A 24817-nucleotide genomic window follows, 5' to 3' on the forward strand; every position below is an offset into this window, starting at 1 on the left:
GGAGAATTTTCACTCTAACTCCTACAGCAAAGAGAACAAAGGATTTTAAAGAAGAAAATAGCAGTACTTGATGATAAGTACTACTTGATTCTAGAAAAGAATCATTTTCAATGTTCAACCTGTCCATGTTTATTCTTCTACATTTTTTTATTTATAGGAAGAAAATGTTATAGATTTAAAAAAAAGAAATCAAGAATAACTAAAAGATAAAAAAGAATAGAAATCAGCCATAATTTTATTCCCCAGAGATGATTACTAGAATATAAGCTCCAAATGTATTTTGTTTATTGTTGTCTCCTCAGTTATTGGAACAATGCCCAGAACATTGGCTGTTGAATGATTTGGGAGGAGTTCTGGACAGAAAAAAAAAAGCAACATGTAGAAGTAAGTGCTAGTGTATCTTAGGTAAAGCATACACCGTGAGCAAATGTGTAAAAATTTGTAACAAATGGGCCACATGCAGGACACACAGGTTTGAGTCTGGCAGAGATTAAAATCTGGGAGTTCCTAGGCTAATGTATTTTGTTTTTCCTATATGGGATTAAAATAATTTTTGATGAAATGCCAACCTTTAAAAATAAGGACAATTTACAGAAAAATCTGAATTTCCAGCTTCTTTCGACAAAATGGAAAGCTCTGGGACCACTGGGATCCCATTCCTACATGATAAAAATAGGCTGGAGCTGAGTGGAGGCTGTTCTTAACAAAGCTCATCTGTTCACAGAAATCCCCTCAACTCACTCATTTAGATTCCCTCCTAGACTCTGTAGGCATTGGAGTTTGCAGTCTCTGGTAGAACTCTGGCACTTGATACTGGAAGTCAGGCTGGGTGGGGTCAGAGATACAAGGGTATCCAAATGGGAAGTTTGTACTTAGTTCAATGGGCCAGAGGAAGGATTGGACAGTGTTTGCTCAGTTACTATCATTGTGTAACAAATCACCCCAAAATTTAGTGGCTTAAGACAACAATAATTTATTAAACTCGTGATTATGTGAATGGGCAGTTTGGGCCGACACAGCTGTATGGTTCTTCTGGTCTTGACTGGACTCAGTCATGTGACTGGGTCAGGTGCTGGGCTAGCTGGTCTAGTATGAGCTCAGCTGGGACAGGTGGTCTCTCATCCTTCAGCAACTAGCCCAGCTTATTCATGGCTGGGTAGGGTTTCAAGAGAGGAAGTGGAAGTTTGTAAGGCCTCTTGAAACCTAGGCTTGGAACTGGCACACCATCACTTCTTCTACATTCTGTTGGCCAAAGCAAGTCACAATGCCAGCCCAGATTCAAATGGTGGGGAAGCAGACTCCACTTCTTAATGGGAGGAGCTGTAAAGTCACATTGCCAAGAGATGTGCATACAGAAAGAGATATGTTTTTTTGTGTGTGTGTGAGGAAGATCAGCCCTGAGCTAACATCAGTGCCAATCCTCCTCTTTTTGCTGAGGAAGACTGGCTCTGAGCTAACATCTATGGCCAATCCTCCTCCTTTTTTTTCCCCAAAGTCCCAGTAGACAGCTGCATGTCATAGTTGCACATCCTTCTAGTTGCCGTATGTGGGACCAGGCCTCAGCATGGCCGGAGGAGCGGTGCGTTGGTGCGCGCCCGGGATCCCAACCCGGGCCGCCAGCAGCGGAGCGCGCGCACTTAACCGCTAAGCCTCGGGGCTGGCCGGGGAGAGATATGTTTTTGCAAAAAGTCTATCATAGTTACTATCAGAGGTGTATTTTTCTTCCTTTTTTTTTTTGCGAGGAAGATTAGCCGTGAGCTAACGTCTGATGCCAATCCTCCTCTTTTTTGCTGGGGAGGCTAGCCGTGGGCTAATACCCATGCCCATCTTCCTCTACTTTATATGGGACACCACCTCAGCATGGCTTGACAAGCGGTGTGTTGGTGCGCGCCCGGGATCTGAACCTGCGAACCCTGGGCCGCCGAAGCAGAGCGCACGCTCTTGACCACTATGCCACCAGGCTGGCCTCTAGAGGTATATTTTTGACAATATCATTTGGAGTGGGATATGTTTTATATGACTGGAATTGTTTTCTATTTGTAACAGAAAAGTGCTGCCAACCTACACCCATAAATAACTTCATGCCAAAGGATTTGAGAAAGATGCCCAGCTTGTGCCTCTTCCAGCTTCTTGTCCAGGGACCCCTTAGTTTCAGTTTCAATACACAGCTTAGTGAAAGGCCGACAGTTTCTCTAAGATTTCTGTAAATGAATGAACAGAAAGTGAGACAAGAGTAGGGAGCTGACAACCAAGCTAGAAACACAGAGATGTTTCTACACTGCACAACAGTATAGAAACTGCATTCCCCCGGGGTCTGGCTGGAGCCTACACCACCATCTGCATTCATGCCTTTGTGATATGAGGTTCCCTCTTACTCGGCCAACTTTTAAATACAAGTAGCTTGTGGGAAGGATAAACTCACATCAAAGTGTGAATTAGTCTCAGCTATCAGATTCTCTAATACCAGGAGGACCCTGGGTTGTAAGAGAGCCTGGAAGAGGGAGGAAGAAGACAAGGGAGAGTTTGAAGGAGAGGAAGGTACTATGCAAAACATTGTCAGCTTCTCATCCATCCCGAAGTCTAATTCTTCAGGAAGCACTGTTGAGTCTGCTCTTCTGTTCTGTGGTGGCTTCAGATAGAAGCTGGGCCACAATTTTGATTTTTCACTCCGAAAGGTAGGCATGGGGGTGAAGGGAGGGGAAGGATGAGGGATGAGATACCCTCTCAGGCGTCTGTTAGAGTGATTCCCAATGGACCACTTATGAGAAGGCCTTAAAGAACAGTCCTCGTGACAGAGACTTCTGTAAATAGTGACAATGTCCTTGGGGAACTGCCTCAAGGCAGTTCCTCTTTCAAGGCATTTCATCTTCAATAATCAGTGTGCTCCACTCCAAGGTACTCTCACATGTGTGCCCCAGGATATATGCATAAGAATGTTTAAAGGGGCATGGTTCCTAAGAACAAAGTACCGGAACAGCTAAAATATCCATCAATAGTGGAATAAGGAAGGTAAGGTAAGGGTAAGGAAGATGCATGGTCATCTAATGGTCTACTACACAGCAGTGAAAATGAATGAGTTGAAACGACCACATTCCATTAGCACGGATGAATTTCAAATCATGATGTTGAGCAAGTTATGGTAGAATATAGTATATCATTTTTGTCCTCATACATGAGAAACCAAATAATATAGTGTACCTAGTTGTAAAACTATAAATAAATTTTGACCACAAAAGTTAAAACAGTGGTTTCCTCTGGAGGAAGGGAGAAGAATGCGAAAGGCAGGGACTCCTAAGAGGATTCTGAGTCAGTGGCAATGTTCTATTCCTTTACCAAGGGGTGGGTGTGTGATGTACTTTGATTTTTTTGTGTGTGTGAGGAAGATCAGCCCTGTGCTAACATCTGCCAATCCTCCTCTTTTTTTGCAGAGGAAGACTGGCCCTGGGCTAACATCTGTGCCCATCTTCCTCCACTTTATATGGGACGCCACCACAGCGTGGCTTACCCAGTAGTGGTGCATCGGTGCACGCCCGGGATCCGAACCGGTGAACCCCGGGCCACCACAGCGGAGCGTGCGCACTTAACTGCTTGCGCCACCAGGCCAGCCCCTGTACTTTGATTTTTAAAAAACTGCACAGATATATTTTATACACTGCTGTAGTATGATACCTATTACAATAAAGATAAGAAAAAAAATTATTTGTGTCTTTGAACTGTGTAGCGACTTCAGTGGAAATACTTCCCCAATCCAAGGATGCTGCATGTGAACCACTCTCTCGTGTCTGGTGCTTTGTGGAAAGTTTGAGAGATCTGCATCTAGAGTGAGAGAGGGAGACATTCCAGGGGAGGGAGACAGTGTAAGGAAACTATGGAGAAGCAGCTGATAACATGGTGAGATAAAAGTCTGAGTAGGGGAAATTATCCCCTACTTTTATCCCCTTGAAAAAAGAAAAGAAGGAAAGAAGGAGAGAAGGAAGGAAGAAAGAAGTTAGGAAATGAGGGAGGGAGGGAGGAAGAAAGAGAGAGAGAAAGAATATAGGCTGGAGTAAAGTACTCTGCCTTCTCAATACACTTTAGACTAAACCACACCCTTAGGGCAGGGTTTCTGAAGTCCTGTAGTATTGATATGTGGGCTGGATAATTCTTTGCTGTAGGCGGCTGTCCTGTGCATTGTAGGATGTTGAGTAGCATCTATCCAGTAGATGCCAGTAGCATGCTCCACCCCACCCCATCTCTCCTGAGCTGTGACAACCCAAAATGTCTTTAGACATTGCCAAATGTCCCCCTAGAGGCAAAACCACCCCTGGTAGTGAAACACAAAGGAAATCTTTCACAAATGTGAAATAACACGTGTGGCTCAGGCTCTTTAGACCAGAAAGGTCTACCTTTAGCAGAAGGCCGCCTGGAGGGCTCATATGCCCGGCAATCATCAATAATCTCCTGCAACTGTGAAGGGCAGTCTTCACCCAGAGGCTCCAGGTACCGGTCCACAGCCACTAGCTGGTAGATCTTCTTGGAATCAAAGCCTGGCATGGAAACAATAGGATGGGAGGCTTAAAAATTTGCTTTGGCACTCACGCATCTCCCTGGATGCTGATGGCTGGCATCAGAACTTGGGACTTTGAGTACTAAAGAAACAGGAGCTTCCAATGACCCCGCTGAACAGCCCAGGCAGTGCCCACATTGGACGAAAAAGCACCCAGGACAGCACTGATGGGAATTTCTAGTCTGTTGGAAGGAGACCCAATCCCAGCACCATCTGAGCCAGCCTTCACACTCGTTACCTTCAAATGGGATCTTCCCAGTGGCGATTTCCCAGAGGACGATTCCAAAGCTAAAAGAAAACCAAGAAACTGAACCACCATAACATTTCCCTTTTCTCACACACCTCTAGCCATTTCCAGAAAACTCAGTGAATTTTCTGATTACCACCCCGTCCCACTCAACAGAGTTGAGGTATAATGGTCCTCGAAGGTGGGGTTTGACTTAGGCTTTCCTGTCTTGTTCATCGGAGTTAGAATCTGCACAAGAACATGAACATACCTGTATATCTCAGCTTTTATGTCATATCTATCAAACACATTTTCCAGTCTCTGAGGTGAGATGTATGCTGCAGACCTGACTCTCTCTGCTTCTTTTCCCTTAGTTTCTCGACTGATGGAAGTCTGTGTTTTGCTCAACTCAAATCCTGCAAGCTAGACAGAGAGGTGACTTAGCAATAGAAAGAAACAGCACAATCTTGGGAGTGGGGTAGAGGGCAGGGAGTTGATGCTACACAAGATTGTCAAGGGATGGTCTTTTACCTTTGGGATGTATTTCCAGTGGTGTCTTCTGCCTGTGTGGCTACTCTACCACTGGCATTACGGGTTCAACTTATAGTGCATCGACCAAGAGATACACAAAGAGGGTTCTTCTACATAAAATGGGGCAATGAGGATTACTTGAGATAGTGGTTATAAAGCACCTGTAAGAATGGAGCCACCACATAGCTTGCTTTCTCTCAGAAGCAGATGAAAAAATGACATGGGAGCATCTCCTCTGTTCTTTCTGACCCTTAAGATGGCCAGCCTGTTCCTTTGGATTTTATATAACTGTAAGTTACCCCATTGACCCTGCATGGCCAACACCCTGTTCTCTTAAGCCACAGCACAGTTAATGGCAGTGTATGTTCTCCTCGCTCCATGCACACCTGTCATTAGCACCATCAGTGTGCAGAGGACTGCCAGCCCCAAACTCAGCTAGATACCCAAATCTAGGGGCAAGGTCAGGAAAAGGATTAGATATTTAGATGGCTCATCCCCCTTTCATTCACATGTTTCCTGAGCACTGACATCCTCTGACATCTGGCACCATGCCAGATACCAGGGATGAAAGGTTTAATAACACATGTTACAGTCAGGCGAGATGAGGACCACGAGAGTGGTGTAGACATGGTGCTTTGGGAGCACTTATATCACGTCAGTGAGGGGGAAAGGTATCCGAAAGGCGGAAAAGACCTGTCTTCTGTTATTTGAGAGCTGTTCCTGACACTCATAATATTGGAAGAAAGTGGGGACTGGCCTGGTGGCGCAAGCGGTTAAGTGCGCGCGCTCTGCTACGGCGGCCCGGGGTTTGGATCTGGGTGCGCACCCATGCACTACTTGGCAAGCCATGCTGTGGCGGCGTCCCATATAAAATGGAGGAAGATGGGCACGGATGTTAGCCCAGGGCCAGTCTTCCTCAGCAAAAAAAAAAAAAAAAAAAAGAGGAGGCTCGGCAGATGTTAGCACAGGACTGATCTCACACACACACACAAAAAAAGCTTGGCTTTTTCCAAAAGATTGGAAGAAAGAAAGCCATCTATGGAGGACAAAGAAAATATTCTTTTAGCATTTGGGAATTGTGGACATCGAGTTAACAAAACATTTTCCTCTTCCGTTTGAGAATCTGACTTTCAGTTAACTTTTTGGCTCCATTCCCCTGGGAATCTGATAAAGGCACACTGTCACCTATGCTCCTAAGTAATACTGCTGATGATAAAAAATGACTGTTGATTGGTAAATTGCTTACGGGCAGGGGGTCAGGGCCCATAGGGTCTATAAAAAGCTGATAGGAATGCTGGACATTGTGGAGACTCTTTTTTTTTTTTTTAATTTTTTTTTTTCCCCCAAAGCCCCAGTAGATAGTTGTATGTCATAGTTGCACATCCTTCTAGTTGCTGTATGTGGGACGCAGCCTCAGCATGGCTGGAGACGCAGTGCTTCGGTGTGCGCCCGGGATCTGAACCCGGGCCGCCAGTAGTGGAGCACACGTACTTAACCGCTAAGCCACGGGGCCAGCCCGTGGAGACTCTTATAACTGGCATGACCCTTATGGGGACACCTGAAGGTGTGTCTGTGGAGTTGTTATAAGAGAATATTGACTCCTCGGGGCCGACCCCGTGGCTTAGCGGTTAAGTGCGCATGCTCCGCTACTGGTGGCCTGGGTTTGGATCCTGGGCGCGCACCAACGCACAGCTTCTCCGGCTATGCTGAGGCCGTGTCCCACATACAGCAACTAGCAGGATGTGCAACTATGACATACAACTATCTACCGGGGCTTTGGGGAAAAAAAGGAGGAGGATTGGCAATAGATGTTAGCTCAGAGCCGGTCTTCTTCAGTAAAAAGAGGAGGATTAGTATGGATATTAGCTCAGGGCTGATCTTCCTCACAAAAAAAAAAAAAAGAGAATATTGACTCCTGTGGGTCATGAGGCTTCTACCCTGGATGGCCCTGTACCCACCTGAGGGGAGCCTCTTTCTCTAACACCTGGGGCAAGGGCAAAGAGAATATCTCCTTGATGACTGTGGGGACTCCCACTGGAGAGGATTTGATGCTGCCTTGCTGGCAAGCTGTGTTTCCTGTCTGATACCCTTCTAAGTGACTCCAAATGCCAGTGTGGCCTATGGCAGTCCTGTGAGTCTGAATGCCTAGTTGGATCCAAAAAGATCCCCTTGTGTAGAGGCTGGCCTGGTGGCGTAGTGGTTTAAGTTCATGTGCTTTGCTTTGGTGGCCCAGGGTTTGCAGGTTCAGATCCCAGGCGCAGACTTATGCACCACTTATCAAGCCGTGCTGTGGCAGGCGTCCCACATATAAAGTAGAGGAAGATGGGCACAGATGTTAGCCCAGGGCCAATCTTCCTCAGCAAAAAGAGGAGGATTGGCAACAAATGTTAGCTCAGGGGTAATCTTCCTCACACACACAAAAAAGATCCCCTTGTGGGTGTGGGAGCGATGTAGAGCTGGTGTCCAGGCATCTAAGGGGGAAATGACTCTTAGCCGATCCCTGCTAAGTGGGCGGGAAGACGGGCATCAGAATAGCAGGCAGGGACTGAGTCTGGCCTGTGGTGGGCACATGGAAAGCTGTCCAGGCAGGGGAAGAGTTGAGCTCAGTTCTAAGTTTAAGGCGGAGAAACAAGCAGGCACAGCCTCTCTAGGGAACATGTGTCCCTCTCCTGCCCCCAAACAGTCACACAGGTCAAATCCAAAGATCCCCCTGGAGGGCCACTCTCACCTTCACTTTATAGCCTTCAGCCACTAGGAAGCTCGTGCTGCTGATGTTCCTGTGGAGTTCTGTGGATGCTTCAGAATGGTGCAGCCTGACACGGACCAACAGCAAGGAGAATTAGTCACCTTTGCACAGACTTTCTTTAGGGGGCTTGACAGTCATTACTGGGATAATGAGGCTGGTCAGCATCATGCCTTCTTGATGAGTAGCTATCCATGGATAGGTGGGGAAACCAGGAGGCAGAGGTGAGATTTAACAATTGTGTGCTGTGAGTATAGAGCAGAGCTAAGATGCAACCCCAAGTGTCCATTGGACAAGTGAGTGTAACAGCCCTTGTGAAGCGTGTGCAATCTGGTACTAGAGGTCACTTTAGGCAGAGAAGGAGGAAGGTGCTTCTGTGGTGCTCTGCCTGGGAAGTGATGGGCAGATCAAAGTGCAAGAGGCATGGCTGGATGGTTGGACCATGCCTAGGACTCTTCTGGTTGAAACAGAATGAGAAGCCGGGGTTTCCTCCAACTTAGTAAGTGGTAAGTGCTTCAGATTAATGGAGCCCCTGGATTCCAGCTTGGTTGTTATCATAGTATCTGCCTTAGGTTGAGTTCTTCCAGTAGCAGATCATGAGCCAAGGATTTGGGTACAAAGTGATTTATTAAGAAGGTATTCCCAGGCAAAACTGGTAAGGGAGTGGAGGAAGCAGGACAGAGGAGGAGAAGAAATCAAGCAAGGGTGTGATTTCAGTTGAAGTTCCAGCGTCAGCTTGACCCCATGGAGATCTCTAGAGGATAAAACCCTCGGGGTTTGTTCTGCATGAAGCAAAGAAGCTGGACTTTTGTATTCACACTAGTTGTTCAATGGCAATGGACTGGGGGCAAGGGGGATTGGGACAGGGACGGTGGATATAAAACTCCTGGGCACTTTCAGCTATCTATAAGGGCCAAGGGGCTCCAGTGCCCATGGATATTCCTCTGTAGATGGTAGCCATGAGGGGTTAGCAGCAAAGCATACTGAGCGGGGGATGAGTATGCAGAGCTGGTAAAGAGACTGTCTGGATGGGGCAGTAACAGCCCCAGTCCCCTACAATCCGAAATTACTTCTTATAAAACCCACTGGTGTAGGGAGTCAAGAAGAAATAAACTTTATGATTTCAAATAATTAGCTAAGGCAGTATTTCCAAAAGTATGGGATAAGTGGTATGCAAGATGACATAGTGAGAAAGTTATTCTCCCTTCAATTTATTCCAGTCTTTCTAATCACATCAAGGAGAAAGTCTCAGTTGGTGTCAGGTGCCTTTAACACCTCTCTAAATCTGCTAATATCTCCTTTGTGCAAAGAGAATGTGCGTCTGAATTATGGACCTTTGGCAGGCAGCATCATCCAGCCAGAATTTAATAACATTCTTTTAGTTTCATTTGTGGTCACCTAGTTATGACAAGTGATTCTGGTTTCTAATTTATGGTAGTAATAGAAAGTGTCCTTTTATTTTACTTTATTTAGGTTTTTAAAAAATGAGCTAATTTAAAGAAAAGTATGAAGTAAATAATAATGGCAGTATTGTGGATTTGGTAAAAACCATGGAAGCGGCCTGTGAGTGACTGACCTTTGGGGACCCTTGGGCTAAAGGAACCAGAGACTTTAGCAAATGAGAGTAGGTAGAGTTGCCAGATAAAATACAGGACACCCAGTTGATTTTGAATTTTGGATAATCAATGAATTTTTTTTAGTATAAGTATGTCCCAAAATTACATGTGACATACTTCTAAAAAATTATTTATTGTTTATCTGAAATTCTGTATATCTGAATTTTTAGTAAAAATATGTCTCATGTAATATTTGGGGTATACTTATGTTAAAAAATTATTCATTGCTTATCTGAAATTCAAATTTAACTGGGCATCTTGTATTTTTGTTTGCTAAATCTGGCAACCTTAAGAGTAAGACCTCAGAGGGAGAAGGTCAAATACTGTATGATTTCCTTCATTAAGTAGTAGATAATAACAACAATAAACAAACACACAGAGACAGAGATTGGATTGGTGGTTACCAGAGGGGAAGGGGGGAGGGAGGAGGGCAAAAGGGATAATTAGGCACGTGTGTGTGGTGATGGGTTGTAATTAGTATTTGGGTGGTGAACATGATGTAATCTATGCAGAAATAGAAGTATAATGATGTACACCCGAAATTTATACAATCTTATAAACCAATGTTACTGCAATAAACAAAAAATTTAAAAAAAAAAGATTAAGACCTGTCCAGCTCTACAAGAGCAGACTGGACATTAAATTCCACCCTTACTTCTGTGAGCTGGTGCTCACTGGGTGAAGCTTTCTTTTCCCTCCTGTCTAAGGTGTTCTAATCAGAGTAAGTAGAAAACAACTTAAGGAAGGGGAGATCTATTAGGGCTTCCGGCCTGTTCTCTCATCATCTCTGGGATTATCAGTAGGGAAGACAGACTCATTCCATTCTTCTTGGTGCCCTTTCACCCCATCTGGTACCTGTACAAGCCTGTGGCTGCCCCCAGGACCAGGACGATGCGCACAGCAAACATGAGCTCCTTTTCCCTGTCCAGCAGTTCCCGCAGGGTCCCGAGCTCACAGTACTCCATGACGATGGAGAATTGAGGCGGGGTCACTGATGGAAAGGAGCCAAACACTATGAAGATGCTGCCCCACTCAGAGCTCCTACTCTCTGCAGTCCATCTCCCCCTCTCTACAGAGACAGACTCAGCTCTGCTAAGAATCCCATTTCTCCCCCATCCTCCATCCCCATCTCAGTTTGCTCCCTGACCTCCTTGAATAGGTCGAATACCCCCAGAGTTTCCATACCTCTTCTTCATGGTATTTGGCATGTCATAATTCTACATTTCTCTTAGTTACTTGAGTAACGTCCCCCTCAACTCAATTGTAAGCCCCAAGAGGGTGGAATCTATTTTGTTCATACAGAGCTCATAAGGAGCTTAGTAAATATGTGTGGAGGGAATGAACAATGCACAGACTTCAGAGGCTGGTGAAGAAAACTCAGACAGGAAGCCGAGGTCTCAAGTCACGGGCCCGAGATGCAAGAACTGACACACAGAATATCAGTCACCTCAGCTGTCACCCAGGAGAATAAACATCACTGGAAGTTTTCCTTTAGGCTGGGACTTTATGCCCTGAAATCAGGTCACCTGAGACTGTGGAGAAACTCCCAGAGGGGATAAAATAGGAGTTGCTCTGTCCTCTCTGTAGGCAAGAGCAGCAAAACATAACCAGCAGGAAAAGCCATGCTATGAGAGAAAATGCAGCCACGTTAAAAAATAAAAATTAGGGGCCAGCCCAGTGGCGTAGTGGTTAAGTTCACGTGCTCTGCTTCAGCGGCTCAGGGTTTGCGAGTTCAGATCCTGGGCGCAGACCTACACACTGCTCATCAAGCCATGCCGTGGTGGCATCCCACATACAAAATAGAGGAAGACTTGCACATACGTTAGCTCAGGGACAATCTTCCTCAAGCAAAAAGAGGAAGATTGGCAACAGATGTTAGCTCACAGCCAATCTTCCTCACCAAAAAATAAATAAATAAATAAATAAAAATAAATAAAAGGAACCTGACATATGAGATTCTTGGTAAAGAGGCAGGTTTAGTTTTTAGGTTTAATCTACACCAGTGATGATCAAGGGTAGATTCCTTGTTCAGATCAATCAGCTTTATAATTGACAGCAACAAAATGCACCCATCATCCAGGGCAGCATTTGAACAAGTATCCTCTTGGTTCCCAGTGGGCTGGCAAGCGGAGACATGGCCCCATTAGTGCAAACCAGCCCTCGGGCTGAAGCCAACTTCAAGCCCTCCTCTCCCAAAAGAGGATGGGAACCTGTATCTTAGGAGGCAAAAAAAAAAATAATAATAATGTTGATAATAATAACACTGTGTAGATTCTACCCTTTTAGCTGTTCATTAAAAATGCAATGCACTATAACACAGAAGATATATGACAGACCAGCAAGAGATTGACCTACCCTAGAAGCACCCTTACCTGTTTCATCAATGCAAATCCCAAATATACGCAGGATGTTGGGAGAATCAAATTTCTTCATGGCTCTGATCTCATTATTGAAAGTATGCCTCACTATTCTATGAGGATAAAAGGGGAAATTAGGACTTCAGGAACAGAGAACTGTTTAGTGTAGCTCTCTGAGAACTCAGAGAACATTTAGTGTAGTGACCGTCTGTATATGTGTGGGGTGGGAGGGATTGTCAGCATCTCCTGGGGTGAGAAATGGTGCTCTGATGATGGCAGTGTATGGACCCCCTCAGATGTATTTGGCAGCAGAATTAGCATGTACTATACATGCTACAACACAGATTTACCTTAAAAATATCATGCTAAGTGAAAGAAGCCTGGCACAAAAGGCCACATATTGTATTATTCCATTTATGTGAAATGTCCAAAGCAGGCAAATCTATGAAAAACAGAAAGTAGATTAGTGGTTGCCTAGAGCTAGAGATGGTGGGGGTGGGAGCAAATAGGGGGTGACTGCAATGGGTATAGAGTTTCTTTGGGGGATGATGAAAATGTTCTATAATTATATTATGGCAATTGTTGTGCAACTCTGTCAACATATTAAAAGCCATTAAATGGTAGGCTTTAAATGAATGAATCTTATGGTATGTAAATGATATCTTAATAAAGATGTTGAAAAGTACAATCTCAATCAAAATCTCAATGTATATTTTGAGGAAAGTGATAAACTTTCTCTGATACTTATTCAGCTAAGTCAACCTGAGAAAGAAGGGTCAAGAGGAAGGAGATGCCTTACTAGATATTGAGAATTACTACAAAGTCATAATAAAAAATAAAATAAAACAAAACAAAACACAGTGTGTTATTGGTAGAAAGACAGACAAGTGGACCAGTGGAACAGATTAGAGAGATCAGAGCCACATCCATGTCTAAATAGAAACTTCACATACAATAAATGTGGCACCACAAATTAATGGGGAAGGACATTTAATAGACGGTATAGAGAAAATGGACCCACTGTGTGGATAAAAATAAAACTAGGCCCTATATAATATCACATACAAAGGTGGATTCCTGGAGCCTTAAAGCCTAAATGTGAAAAATAAAACTGTAAAGTTAATAGAAGAAAATCTAGAATAACTTTGCCATCCAAGGGTGGGGAAGGGCATCTCAAGAGCACAGATAACAAGGTAAAATATTGGTGGATTTGATTATATCAAAATTTAAGAGGTCTATTTGATGATGGACACCATGGACAAAATTAAAATATAGGTAATGTGGTCAGAGAAGGCCTTTGCAATATCTAAAGCTGACAAGTGATTAATTTCCACAACATACAAGGATCTCCTACAAACTGACAAGACAAAAAACAGCAACTATGACAGAAAAAAGGGCAGAGGATATGAATAGGCAATATACAGAAGTGGAAACCCAAACAGCTAAGCCATATAAATAAATGTTCAAATTCGTTAGTAAACAGACAAATGCAAACTAAAATAACTATAAGATATTACTTTATAACTATAGGGATGAATCAAATTAGAAAGCTGGACAATACCAAGGGATGGTGGAGATGTATAACTGTAGAGCTCTCAGGCATTGCTGGTGGAAATGTAGGCGTATACAGCCCATTCTGAAAAGTTACCTGGTAGTACTTAGTCAATTTCATATATACAAACCCTATGATCCATCAATTTCTCTCCTGGCAATCTAGCCCAAAGAAATTCCCACAGAGGTCCATAAAGGGACATGTCATGTTATTTCTGGTGGTGGAAAGTTGGAAACAGATTGGGTTGCATCGCTGGAAAAATAGGTAAAATGTGGATCTACACCATGGACAGCAATCAGAAGAAAAGGACTATAAGTCCATGATGCTGAGTGCGAAAGGTAAGAAAAGTAGGCAACAGACAGATAACACTACCATTTTCGAAAACTAAAAATGTACACACATATAATAACAACATACATTTCACATAAACACATACAAACAAAACACAGTTTATTGTCTGTGGTGGGGGATGAGGAACCGAGAAACAGAAATGAAAGGGAATAAATTTTTAGAAATATCTAAATACATGAATAAAAGAGAGAAGTTTCTAGAATCAAGGTTGGAAGACATGCGTTTAAGTCTAGGCTCTGCTCCTTAATAGTAGAGGGCAAGTCATTTAACCCTTTGGGGCCTCAGTTTCCCCACCTAAAATGGAAACAATATGCCTCTCTCCTTGGGGAGTTACAGAGAGGAATTGAAACGAACCAGGAGAGAACTATACAAAAAGACTTACCCAATGCTTCTGGCCTGGGGTTTATTGAATACTTTTATGGCCACTGGAGATTTGTGGTATTCTCCCTTATAAAGTGCACTGAATTCGTTTTTCCTTAGTAGGATCCAGTCGTATCCTGAAAGCTCCTCCTTCTTAATCTCCTTGATTTGATCATGTGGGATCTCCTTCACGGGTTTCTGTAGGTCTGACCTCAGCCAAGGAGAAAAGGAAATACAGTCAATGAGCTGAGGAAGGTGTCCCAAGGGAAGAGGTGTCTTAGTAACATGTGAGGGGGAAGCCCTTACACCATAAAGCAAAGCTGGCGCTGGCTGGATCTTCTGATTGACTCAGCCGGGGAAGAGGTGCCAATGCCTCTGAGTGACTGGTAAAGACACAGCTGGATGGTTAACAGAAACCTGTCATGCACTTCCTTTCCCTACTCTTCAAATCCTGCCTGTCTCTCCAGCTGAAATCCCCATCTCCATCTATCTCTTTCACTTGGCGCTTGAGCGTATAGTTCCTGTCTAGTCATTTCAATTCTAATAGTTAGATACATAGTTCAGGCTCAGTAACTCCACCGCTGTTATGTGTTCACATGTATCTCTTCCCGCTCCCTTCCTCCACCCCATGGCTGTGAGCTCCTGGAAGGCAGGGTCATTCTCTGCATCTTAGTTTCCTCTACGTACAGGTTCTAGCATAAAGCAGATACTCACAGTTTTGTTGAATGAATGAATGAGCATTTTAAATTGGATTTGAATTTCTTGTTAGAAATTCAGCAAATGGATTGAAGCTTTGATGCTATCTAAAGGAAGTTTTCAGCACTTTGACAGGTGCTAGAAGATATCTTGCTGGTCAAGAAGCTCCCTTCAAATGCTACTCTATGAACAAAGCCTGGGCTAGCCATGAGCACATCTCAAAACCTGTGAGCTGCTTCCAGCCATCCTGCCCAAAAAATGAAGAAGCGTGGGGGTGGGGGCGGGCTGGAGTTCCTAATAAATAAATGACTTGTAGTTTGGGGATGGTCAGAAGCAGCAGGGCACATGATAACTCACACTGCCTCACGATTTTGGTGGTTTCTTTCATGTCGATTTCCAATTTTCTCAATGAAGCTTCTATAATTTCACTTCCTGCAGGAAAAAGAACAGCAAATACTCAAAAATGGAAATGCTAATTAAAAGCACACTAAGATGCCATTTTCCACCTGTCATATTCATTGCAGTGGGAAATGCTGCCACTCACGAGTATTCATCTTTCTATGTCTAAGCACACAGGAAGTGCCTTGAAGCCTGGCTGCACGACTTGCTTTGGCCAAGAAATGAAGTGAAAGAGATGTCAGGGAAGTTTGTGTCAACATAAAAGTGCCATAATATTGAAACATCCTGGAAGGAGGACAGCGACCTCGGAGAGTCTCCTGGACTTTGCTTGAATGAGAAATAAACTTTTGGGGGCCGGCCCCGTGGCTTAGTGGTTAAGTGCGTGCGCTCCGCTGCTGGCGGCCCGGGTTCGGATCCCGGGCGCGCAACGACGCCCCGCTTCTCCGGCCATGCTGAGGCAGTGTTCCACATACAGCAACTAGAAAGATGTGCAACTATGACATACAACTATCTACTGGGGCTTTGGGGAAAAAAAAAAGAGGAGGATTGGCAATAGATGTTAGCTCAGAGCCGGTCTTCCTCAGCAACAAGAGGAGGATTAGCATGGATGTTAGCTCAGGGCTGATCTTCCTCACAAAAAAAAAAGAGAAACTTTTGTTTCCTTAACAAGCTGAGTTTTTTTTTTTTAAACAACAGCATAATCTAACCTATCCTGATTTATATACTCAGAAATATGCTTAAAAATTGATAACACACTATATAGAGCGGCCAACCATCCTGGTTTTCCCAGGACCAAGGAGTTCTAAGGACATGAGACCTTCAGTGCTAAAACCAGGAAGTCTCTAATGGAAAAAATATGGAGAAACAGACAATCTCGTACATTGTTGGTAGGAGTGAAATTTGTATAACCTCTGTGGAGGGTAATCTGGCAACCTCTATCAAAATTTTAAATGCTCATACTCTTTGACCCAGCAATTAGACCTAATAATTCCACTTCTAGGAATTTTCCTAAAGAGATCTTGAAATATATACAAAGGTGCACATTGCAGGATTATTTACAATAATGAAAAATAGGCCAAAAATGTCCATCAATAGGGAGCTGCTTAAATATATCTGGTCCATGTATACCAAAGAATACTAGACAATTCTATGGACATTTACATGGAAGAATATTCAAGATTATTTAATGAGAAAAGCAAGAAGCAGAACAGTGTGTTAGTGTGCTACTGATTGTGTAGTGACAACAACAAAATATATATGCTTAAATCTCCAGGAGGCTATTCAAGAAACTGATAAGAGAGAGTGTGTCTGGGGAGGGAACCTTGATGTCAAGGGTGAGTGGGAGATTTACTTCTCATGCTGGGTCCTTTTTGTACCTTTTGAACTTTGTACCATGTGAATGAATTACCTAATAAAAATGTTTTTACAAAATTTAAAAGCTAGAGCAGGAAGTAAATCTTTTCCTCCAAGTTATGACACCAATATGCCTCCTACCTCCACCAGGAAATGGACCAATGAACTCCGAAGATTGTGAAGGCCGGGGACCAATCCTGCCCTTTAGGTGCGTCAGCCTCTGCACTGCCCCAACCTCACTCCAACCCAATCCCTGACTTTCTTTCTCCCTGGAGGCAGGTGTTTGGTTGGGGAATTACAAATGTCTCACTTTCCCTCCTCCAGAAAATGACTCATTTTGCCCGCAGGTCTCCTCCAGGTCTTGTTTGTTCTGTTTGAGTGTCTCCCGCTGACCTGATTGAGGATAGACCGCCCTCCACATCAAGGTGGCAGGACAGTTATTCTTCTGGGCTCTGGTGCCCAGAAGGTTCATCCAAGTGTCCTCACCCTCTCCTCACTTCCTCTTTCTCCACCCACAATCCTTACAAGAGGGAAGGATTTGGAATTCATATCACCAGGATCTACAAAAGTGTAAAGAGGATGCATTTTTTCCATCCTCCATTCTCTTCCGTTTTCTGCTGGCCCTGGCTCCATTGTCATCCCACACTCGAATCTAGCCCATGTCTCATCCCCTGAGAACCTTGCCCTCCACTAAGTCAAACTAGGGCCACTCTAGTTCAAGCCACTGTTATCTCTTACACGGCCTTGCTTTGGGTGTTAGCGGATGTGATACAAGTAGAGGCTTGAAACATGCTGGTACAGTTGGGCTTGCCTTTTTGCAATTCTGCCACAACGAGAACATTCTCCAGGTACTCACTGCTTCTTCAGCCTTGGCTCCAGAATGAGACATGTGGAACAGACCCAAATTGGACCTGGTGCTTGCGGCCAAGCCCAGACAAGCCCACATGAGATCAGGAGAACACCAACGGATCCACAGATTCATGAGCAGGAGAATTAATGTTGTTTTAAGCCTCTGAGTTTTGCTATGGTTTGTTATGCAGTATCAGCGCAGCAATAATTGGCTAATACACATCAGTATGGTCCATTTGCTACATGGCAGCCTGAGTGATTTTCTTTTAATACAAATCAAATCATGACAGGCCCACATTTAAGGACCTCCCTTCACTGGCTTCCTATGACTCTTAGAATAAAATCTAAAATTCTTATCATGCCTACACAGCCCTGCATGACCTCTCTCCTGTATCTTTTGACCTACTTCCCCACTTTCATCTGATACCACTCTCTCTCCCTTGCTGACCACACCGAAGCTATCCTGGCCCTCTGGCTGTTCCTTGTACATGCCATCTTATTCCCACCTCAGGGCCTTTGCACTCACTGTTGTCTCTGCCTGGAATGCTCCTCTCCTTCATCTTCACATCGCTTGTTCCTTCTCATTATTCAAGGTGTCCATTCAAATGTCACCTTGTCAGAGAGGCTTTCCCTGACCACTCTCTCTGCACCCACTGTTGATTTCCATCTCATCACCCTGCTTATGACTTTCATTGCCTTTCAATAAAACAATTTACTTAGCCCTCTATATGCAGATTTTATGTTCCATAAGGGCAGAGATCTCATCTATTTTGCTCTGTGCTGTATCTCCAACATTTAGAACAATGTCTGGAGGGAACTCTCATACACTGCTGGTGGGAGTGCAAACTGGTGCAGCCACTATGGAAAACAGTATGGAGATTCCTCAAAAAAGCAAGGATAGAACTACCATATGATCCAGCTATTCCACTGTTGGGTATTTATCCAAAGAACTTGAAAACACCAATTTGCAAAGGTACATGCCTGTGTTCATTGCAGCGTTATTCACAATAGCCAACACTTGGAAGCAACCTAAGTGCCTATCAAGGGACGAATGGATAAAGAAGATGTGGTATATATACACGATGGAATACTACTCAGCCATAAGAAACGATGAAATCCAGCCATTTGTGACAACGTGGATGGACATTGAGGGTATAATGCAAAGTGAAATAAGTCAGAGGAAGAAGGTCAAATACCGTATGATTTCCTTCATTAAGTAGTAGATAATAAGAACAATAAACAAACACATAGGGACAGAGATTGGATTGGTGGTTACCAGAGGGGAAGGGGGGAGGGAGGAGGGTGAAAGGGATAATTCGGTACATGTGTGTGGTGATGGGTTGTAATTAGTATTTTGGTGGTGAACATGATGTAATCTATGCAGAAATAGAAGTACAATGATGTACACCTGATATTTTTACAATGTTATAAACCAATGTTACTGCAATAAACAAAAAATTAAAAAAAAAAAAAAAGAACAGTGTCTGGCACACAGTATTTTCTCAATTCGTGTTTGCTTAGTTGCTTAGTTAATTCTTCCTCCTGGATAATTTACATATTAACTGAAGGTCCTGGAAAAACTAAGGCTGAAGGAATTAGCTTCTGGAATTCCAGGTATCACATCAAAAAGAGAATGGAAAGGCAAAGAAGACTCATCAGTATTATCTCCCCTCCACTTCGCCCATTGGCTTGCCCACATTTCACCAGCCCCCACCATATGAGGGCCCAGGGATGTTAGGAGTTCTGAGTCACATGAATAAACACCTGCTCAAACCTCTTCAGCCTGCCTGCTCCTTTGGTAAATCAAAATGAGATTAATATGCCCCCATTTGCACTCCCCTCTACCCCCCAAAAAACCTTACCACTTCTTGGTGTTTGGAAGACTTGCATGTCTTCCTCTGCATCCTGCTGATCTTCCTGTTGCCAGGACGCTTTTTGGTTGATGCTTGAAAGATGCATCCATTGATCCACCTGAAGCAGCAGCGAGAGCTCCTCCCCAACATCTCTCAGCCTTTCGTTCACTTCACTGAAGAGTATTTTCTCATGTCCTGCTGTTAGAAACTTCCGGATATTGGATTTATTGCTGAACTCATCTATCTGCCTCCGAGCTTCCTTGAGGACAGCATGGAAACGGTTCAGGGCAGTGGTTATCTCAGTGGGCAGGTTCCCCTCTCCTTGGGCCTGGAGCTTTCGCAGAGGCTGCAGCAGGCCATGAACACGGCTCCCTAGACGCTGGCACTGTTTCTGGCAGTATTTCATCTCTTCACACTGTTTGTAGATATACAGGCCTAAGGAGATGATCTGCCCCACTGTATCCATGTCTGGAAGAAACTGATGGAATTTGTTTAAGTCTCAGAATCTTCTACATATTTACTACTGGGCTAAGGGAACATCAAAGGTGTCTGTGATTTAAATGGCTGAAGAGGTCTCCCCGCTATTTTCACGTAAGGTAGAGATAGTTTGATGTCCACCGAAATCTGTTCTGCCCTTCCATAGTAACAGAGTTGAAGCTGGGAAGTGTTGACCCAGCTAGGACTATATCTCTCAGTTTTCCTTGCGACTTGATGTGGCCACGTGACTAGTTCTCACCAATGGGGCAAGAGTGGATGTGATATGTGCTACCTTGGGCTGAGGCTAGTTTGTCTCCGTTATACACTGTCAGCTGGACGCTAGGATGATGCAGCCCGAGGTGTGGTGGAGCCCCAAGAAGAAGGCGCAGTCCCAGGAAGGAGGAATCCTGGATACCTGAATCATTGCTTGGAGGAGAGTGGCTCACAGACCTGGAATATCTGCCATGGACTGTTAAGGGAGTGAGGAATAAAATTCTATTGCATCTGAGCTATTTTTGGGGGGTCTATTTGTTATATCAGTTTAGCCTATTCTAACAAATATATCCTGCCAAAGGATAGCAAGGACAATAGGATGGTGGGTCGGAAAGCTCAGGCCCTGTCTAAATTAGGCAAATGTTACCCAGCAAGTCACCAACCGTTGCCCTTCAAGGATAAAAGGCCCAGTGGCGGAAGATCTTCCAGTTTTTAAAGAATAGTCAGAAATCTTGATTTTTATGTTAAATCTTTCAATTTAAAATCTTGCAACCAAGTCAAAAAATGTTTTAAAACTTGTGCAGTCCAACACTGTGTGGGTCAAATAAAACATGTTTGCCAACTGGATATTGCCCATGAAGCCCCAATTTGCAACCTTGGCCACAGCTGGCCAATGATATTCAGGATTGTAATAGAAATTGGCTTCTGTCAAGCTCGAATTTTCCTTTATGTCTCTTTTCCCAATGCTTGAGCATCCCTGTCTCCCTAGTCCTCACCCCAAGCCCTCTCTGTTGTGTTTTTAGCAAGCTGCAAATTTGTTCCAGCCTCCCCAGTGGCCTAAAATCAATAAGAGTTGATGTTGTAAGTGCTGCCCCCCGAGAGGCATTTGCACTAAAGACTCTGAGATTTTCCAGATCCAGAGGAATTCTGGTGGACCTCTGTGTTCCCTTGCACAGTATCCATTTCTCTACTTCCCATTACCACCCAGATTTTCAGTGGCTATGTGCTCCTCCTCCACTCAGCAATGAGTTTTGGGGGAGCTGGTCCCATCCCAGGTTCCAGGGGTGAGACGTGATTTGTCTAAGCCAGCGGTTTTCAATCAAAGGTGATTTTGCCCCTCAGGAGACTTTTGGCAATGTCTGGAGACATTTCTGGTTGCCACAACTGGAAATCTAGCAGGTAGAGGTCGGGGTGCTACAATGTATGGGACAGCCCCCCCGTAACAAAGAATTATCCAGCCCAAAATGTCAATAGTTCAGGGGTTGAGAAACCTTGATCTAAGCCATCAGACAATTCCTAATAGCCTATCACAGTGATTGGTTCAAAACTGGGCACCTGGGTTAATTTGAGTGGAGGAGAATGTTTGCTGGGGAGCTTCCCTAAGACAGCCCGGGAAGCCAGCTTGTAACTCTAAATCTCACTCTCTCTTCTCTGAATATGAGTGAGAAAGCATAGATCCCTGATCCTGAAGCCTTGGAATGAGGCTAACCTATGGATGGCAGAATGGAAAGAAAAGAAAAATCTGAGTCCTTGGTGACAACACTGAGCCACTGGTTTGAACTGACCCTGCAGTCTACCCCATTCCTCAATTACAGGTTTCATGAACCAATAACCTTCCTCATTGTTTAAGCCAGTTTGAATCATGTTTGCTGTACTTGCAACTAAAGGCAACTAGGTTCAGTAATGAATGATCATAATAACGATGATCACAAATCTCTCTATTGACCTACCACATGCTAAGTGCTTTGGAATCATGAGCTCACTGTAGTTAGCTTCATTTTATAGATGAAAATACTGAAGTTCAAGGAGGTTGCATTTAAAAAAGTACAAGGCCATGGACACAGTTCCCAAAGTACTTTTAAACAAAGTTAATCTCAACAGCTCAATGAAACAGGTAGGCCACCTATTATCACCATTTTACAGATCAGATAACAGTTTGGAGAAGATAATTGGCCTGGAATCCAAATCTGGCTTTAAAATATGAGCAAGAAACTAGCAGAAGTGAAATCAAATAAGCAACCAATTGATAGGCTTTTGTTTTTGTTGCCTTCGAGTTACATTGATCTGGGAAGGGAAGTAACAGGTATTAGGGAATGACTAAAAAGACTCAGTGGATCTCAGGCTACATATCGATTCCCAGTTGCTAAGCAGATGCCTTCAAGGCTGTTTCTTGGGACTCACGAGGACGATGGCCTTTACTTCTTTCTCTGGTCCTCTGGAGACAGAAGCAGATGTGAAAGTATTGCTCAGTATTGCTCAGGGAATCTTGCGGATTTCAGCCTCATAGCTCCAAGCTCCAATTACCTTATCAGCAGCCTCATCAAAAAGCCATATCTCAGCAATAACTAATCACAAAAGATAATGGGAAAAATGTTTCACGCATAAAAGTGACAATTTAAAACAAATTTTACAGGAAACGTGATCGGATGTTATGAAGAAAACCACACAAAACAAAGCTTGAAGAAATGCAGACAACTGTTACATTTCTTGTTGGGAAGATTAAAAATGACAAACCTGGGAATCCTTCCCAAATATAAACCCAATTTAAGGCAGTTCCAATAAAATTCCCAATGATATATTTTGGTATTGAAACCAAATGATCTTGAAGTTCATTTGAAAGAGGAAATTAGTAGAGATAACCAAGATTTAAAATATATATATAAATAAGGGGACTTACTTCTAAGATATTAAAATATTAAAAATTGTATTAACTAAAATCGTTTGGGGCTTATAAGTATATGATAAAGATACGGAAAGGCAGAAAGGGAATATAAATACATATACTTTGACTCAACACTGTGAATCTCTAGGAACTTACGCTGTAGAAAAGTTTGCATGTGTCTAGATAGATGGATACTAAGATGTTCACTGCAGTGCTATTTATAACATGTAAAACTGCTAAAAACCCTAATAAGAATATGTTCATATGTTGCTTGTAGTAAAATAATGAGGGGGGAAAAGTCATTAATTTTAAAAGTGAAAAATTTTAAATGGTAGTAACGATATAAATCCAAAAAGAACTCCAGTGCCATTTCCTCCTCCCCTACAAAAAAATGGTTATCAAGCATCCCTTTTCTGAAGAGACATTTTACATCAGGTCACTCTCCCTGTGCCTAAAATGGGTCCCAGGAAAGGAAGAAGGCATTAATCATAAAGAACTGGAATCATCCATCTTGATCGTTTCCCCACTGACAAGCGGGAGTTCGTCTGCCTAGGGCTGCTTGGACAATTCTTCTGAGCCAGGTTCCCGAGGCCCCTCTGCGATCGCCACCCCGATCCCTACCCCATTCCGCTTGTTCTTTGGCAGGAGGCAGAGACCCGAGCAGGCAGCTTCACTATCAGAGCGGAGGAAATGAAACCAACTCGGTCCCGCGTTCCCGGAAATCGGACTATGGGTCACCCCCCCCACCCCTACCACGGGTTCTCCCATCACTGCCCAGGAATCCCGCTGCAGCCCCTCTGCCCCGCCGTCTCTGGGGACCGCGAGCGCCCCGGAACGCCCCCCAGACTCACCCTCGTCCCTACCGAAGGCGTCCAACTGTCCCGCTCACAGTTCCAGGAAGACACCTCCAACTTCTCCGACGGCTGCCTTCTGCCCAGGGGAGAAATCTGCAGGTGCGAGGGGCGGGTTCCCTGAGCCTCCTTCCCTCGTGCGCCGGGCGCTCTGCACTCCTGATGGCGGCGCGGGACTGGAAGCGCGACAGTGCAGTCCAGCTTCCTTTCGAAGTGAAAGCCGGGTCAGCACGCTGTGCCTAAGTCCAGCCCCTACACGTGTCCCTCCAATCAGCCTTCCGGCGGCTGTCAATCCCGCACCCTCCAAAGGCCACCGCCCCAGGGCTGGGACTTGGGCAGGGAAGTCAGACGTGCCTCTTTGGAGTCTTCCAAGTAGTTCTTGCTGCCAACTGCCAGGCTCACGATGCCTGGCTCCCTAGAAGAACCACTTTTTAGGCAGTTCAGAGCTCAGGTTCCTTCCTTCCTCCTGGTATTCTCCTCCTGTCCTTTACACTCTCTCCCCACCTTCCTAAATTCATTCAGTAACTATTTATAGAGTACTCATGGGTGCCAGGCTCTCTGCTTGGGGCCAGGGATTCAGAAAGGAATAAGGTCCCAGGAAACTAGAACCAGGGCATAGTGTGGGAAGGATTGGATGAGCAAAAAGCTGTGGGAGCCAGAGAGAAGGTTGTTGTGCCTGCTTCTCTGTACTTGAGAATGGGGGGTTGTGGGGAAAGAGACACGCCTGAGTGGGAAAAAGAGCACTTCCTCCTCTAACATCATTGCAGCATTTTCTGTTATAGTATGAGCTATGTTTTATTAAAGTTAACTGTGTCCCTAGCTAGAAAGTCCAAGTGACGTCATTCATTTTCTCATCAGACTATTTTCCTCTGAAAGGACGGAATTGGATTGTATGAAAAGAACTTTTGGATTGGGAAGGCAGGGGTCGAGGATGTCTAGGGTGTTTGTTTTTTCATTTATTTGCCGTTGCTATTGTTCCCCATCTATTGCATCATTAGTTTTCTTCTTATCTTATGTCAGGTTCTCTAGAAGCAGAGTCTGAGAAACAGATTCAGATACATGTGATTTATTGAAGGGAGGCCCTCAGGACAGAGGGTAGGATAGGGCAGTGGGGAAAAAACAGCTAAGTAAGGATGTGGTCTCAGTGGAGACTAGCTTCAGCCAGATTCCGTGGGGAGGTCT

General features: G+C 44.2%; 1 protein-coding gene across 2 annotated transcripts; it reads right to left on the bottom strand.

The window, feature by feature from the left end:
* Positions 1-916: 916 nt before the first annotated feature.
* MLKL (mixed lineage kinase domain like pseudokinase) lies at positions 917-23803 on the bottom strand. 2 transcript variants are annotated; one of them, XM_058528274.1, is made up of 11 exons: positions 23648-23803; positions 19442-19910; positions 15336-15410; positions 14305-14488; positions 12035-12132; positions 10518-10653; positions 8032-8116; positions 5044-5195; positions 4785-4834; positions 4386-4526; positions 917-2201 (listed from the first exon to the last, which is right to left on the bottom strand). In XM_058528274.1, exons 2-11 carry the CDS (start codon positions 19896-19898, stop codon positions 2170-2172), a joined length of 1410 nt encoding a protein of 469 aa, XP_058384257.1. In that variant the 5' UTR covers positions 19899-19910; positions 23648-23803; the 3' UTR covers positions 917-2169. The 2 variants fall into 2 exon arrangements, with proteins under 2 accessions (XP_058384257.1, XP_058384256.1); XM_058528273.1 differs by having other exon boundaries at positions 23636-23803.
* Positions 23804-24817: the final 1014 nt, after the last annotated feature.

Source organism: Diceros bicornis, chromosome 32, assembly GCF_020826845.1.
Source record: "Diceros bicornis minor isolate mBicDic1 chromosome 32, mDicBic1.mat.cur, whole genome shotgun sequence".
Classification (NCBI taxonomy): Eukaryota; Metazoa; Chordata; class Mammalia; order Perissodactyla; family Rhinocerotidae; genus Diceros; species Diceros bicornis.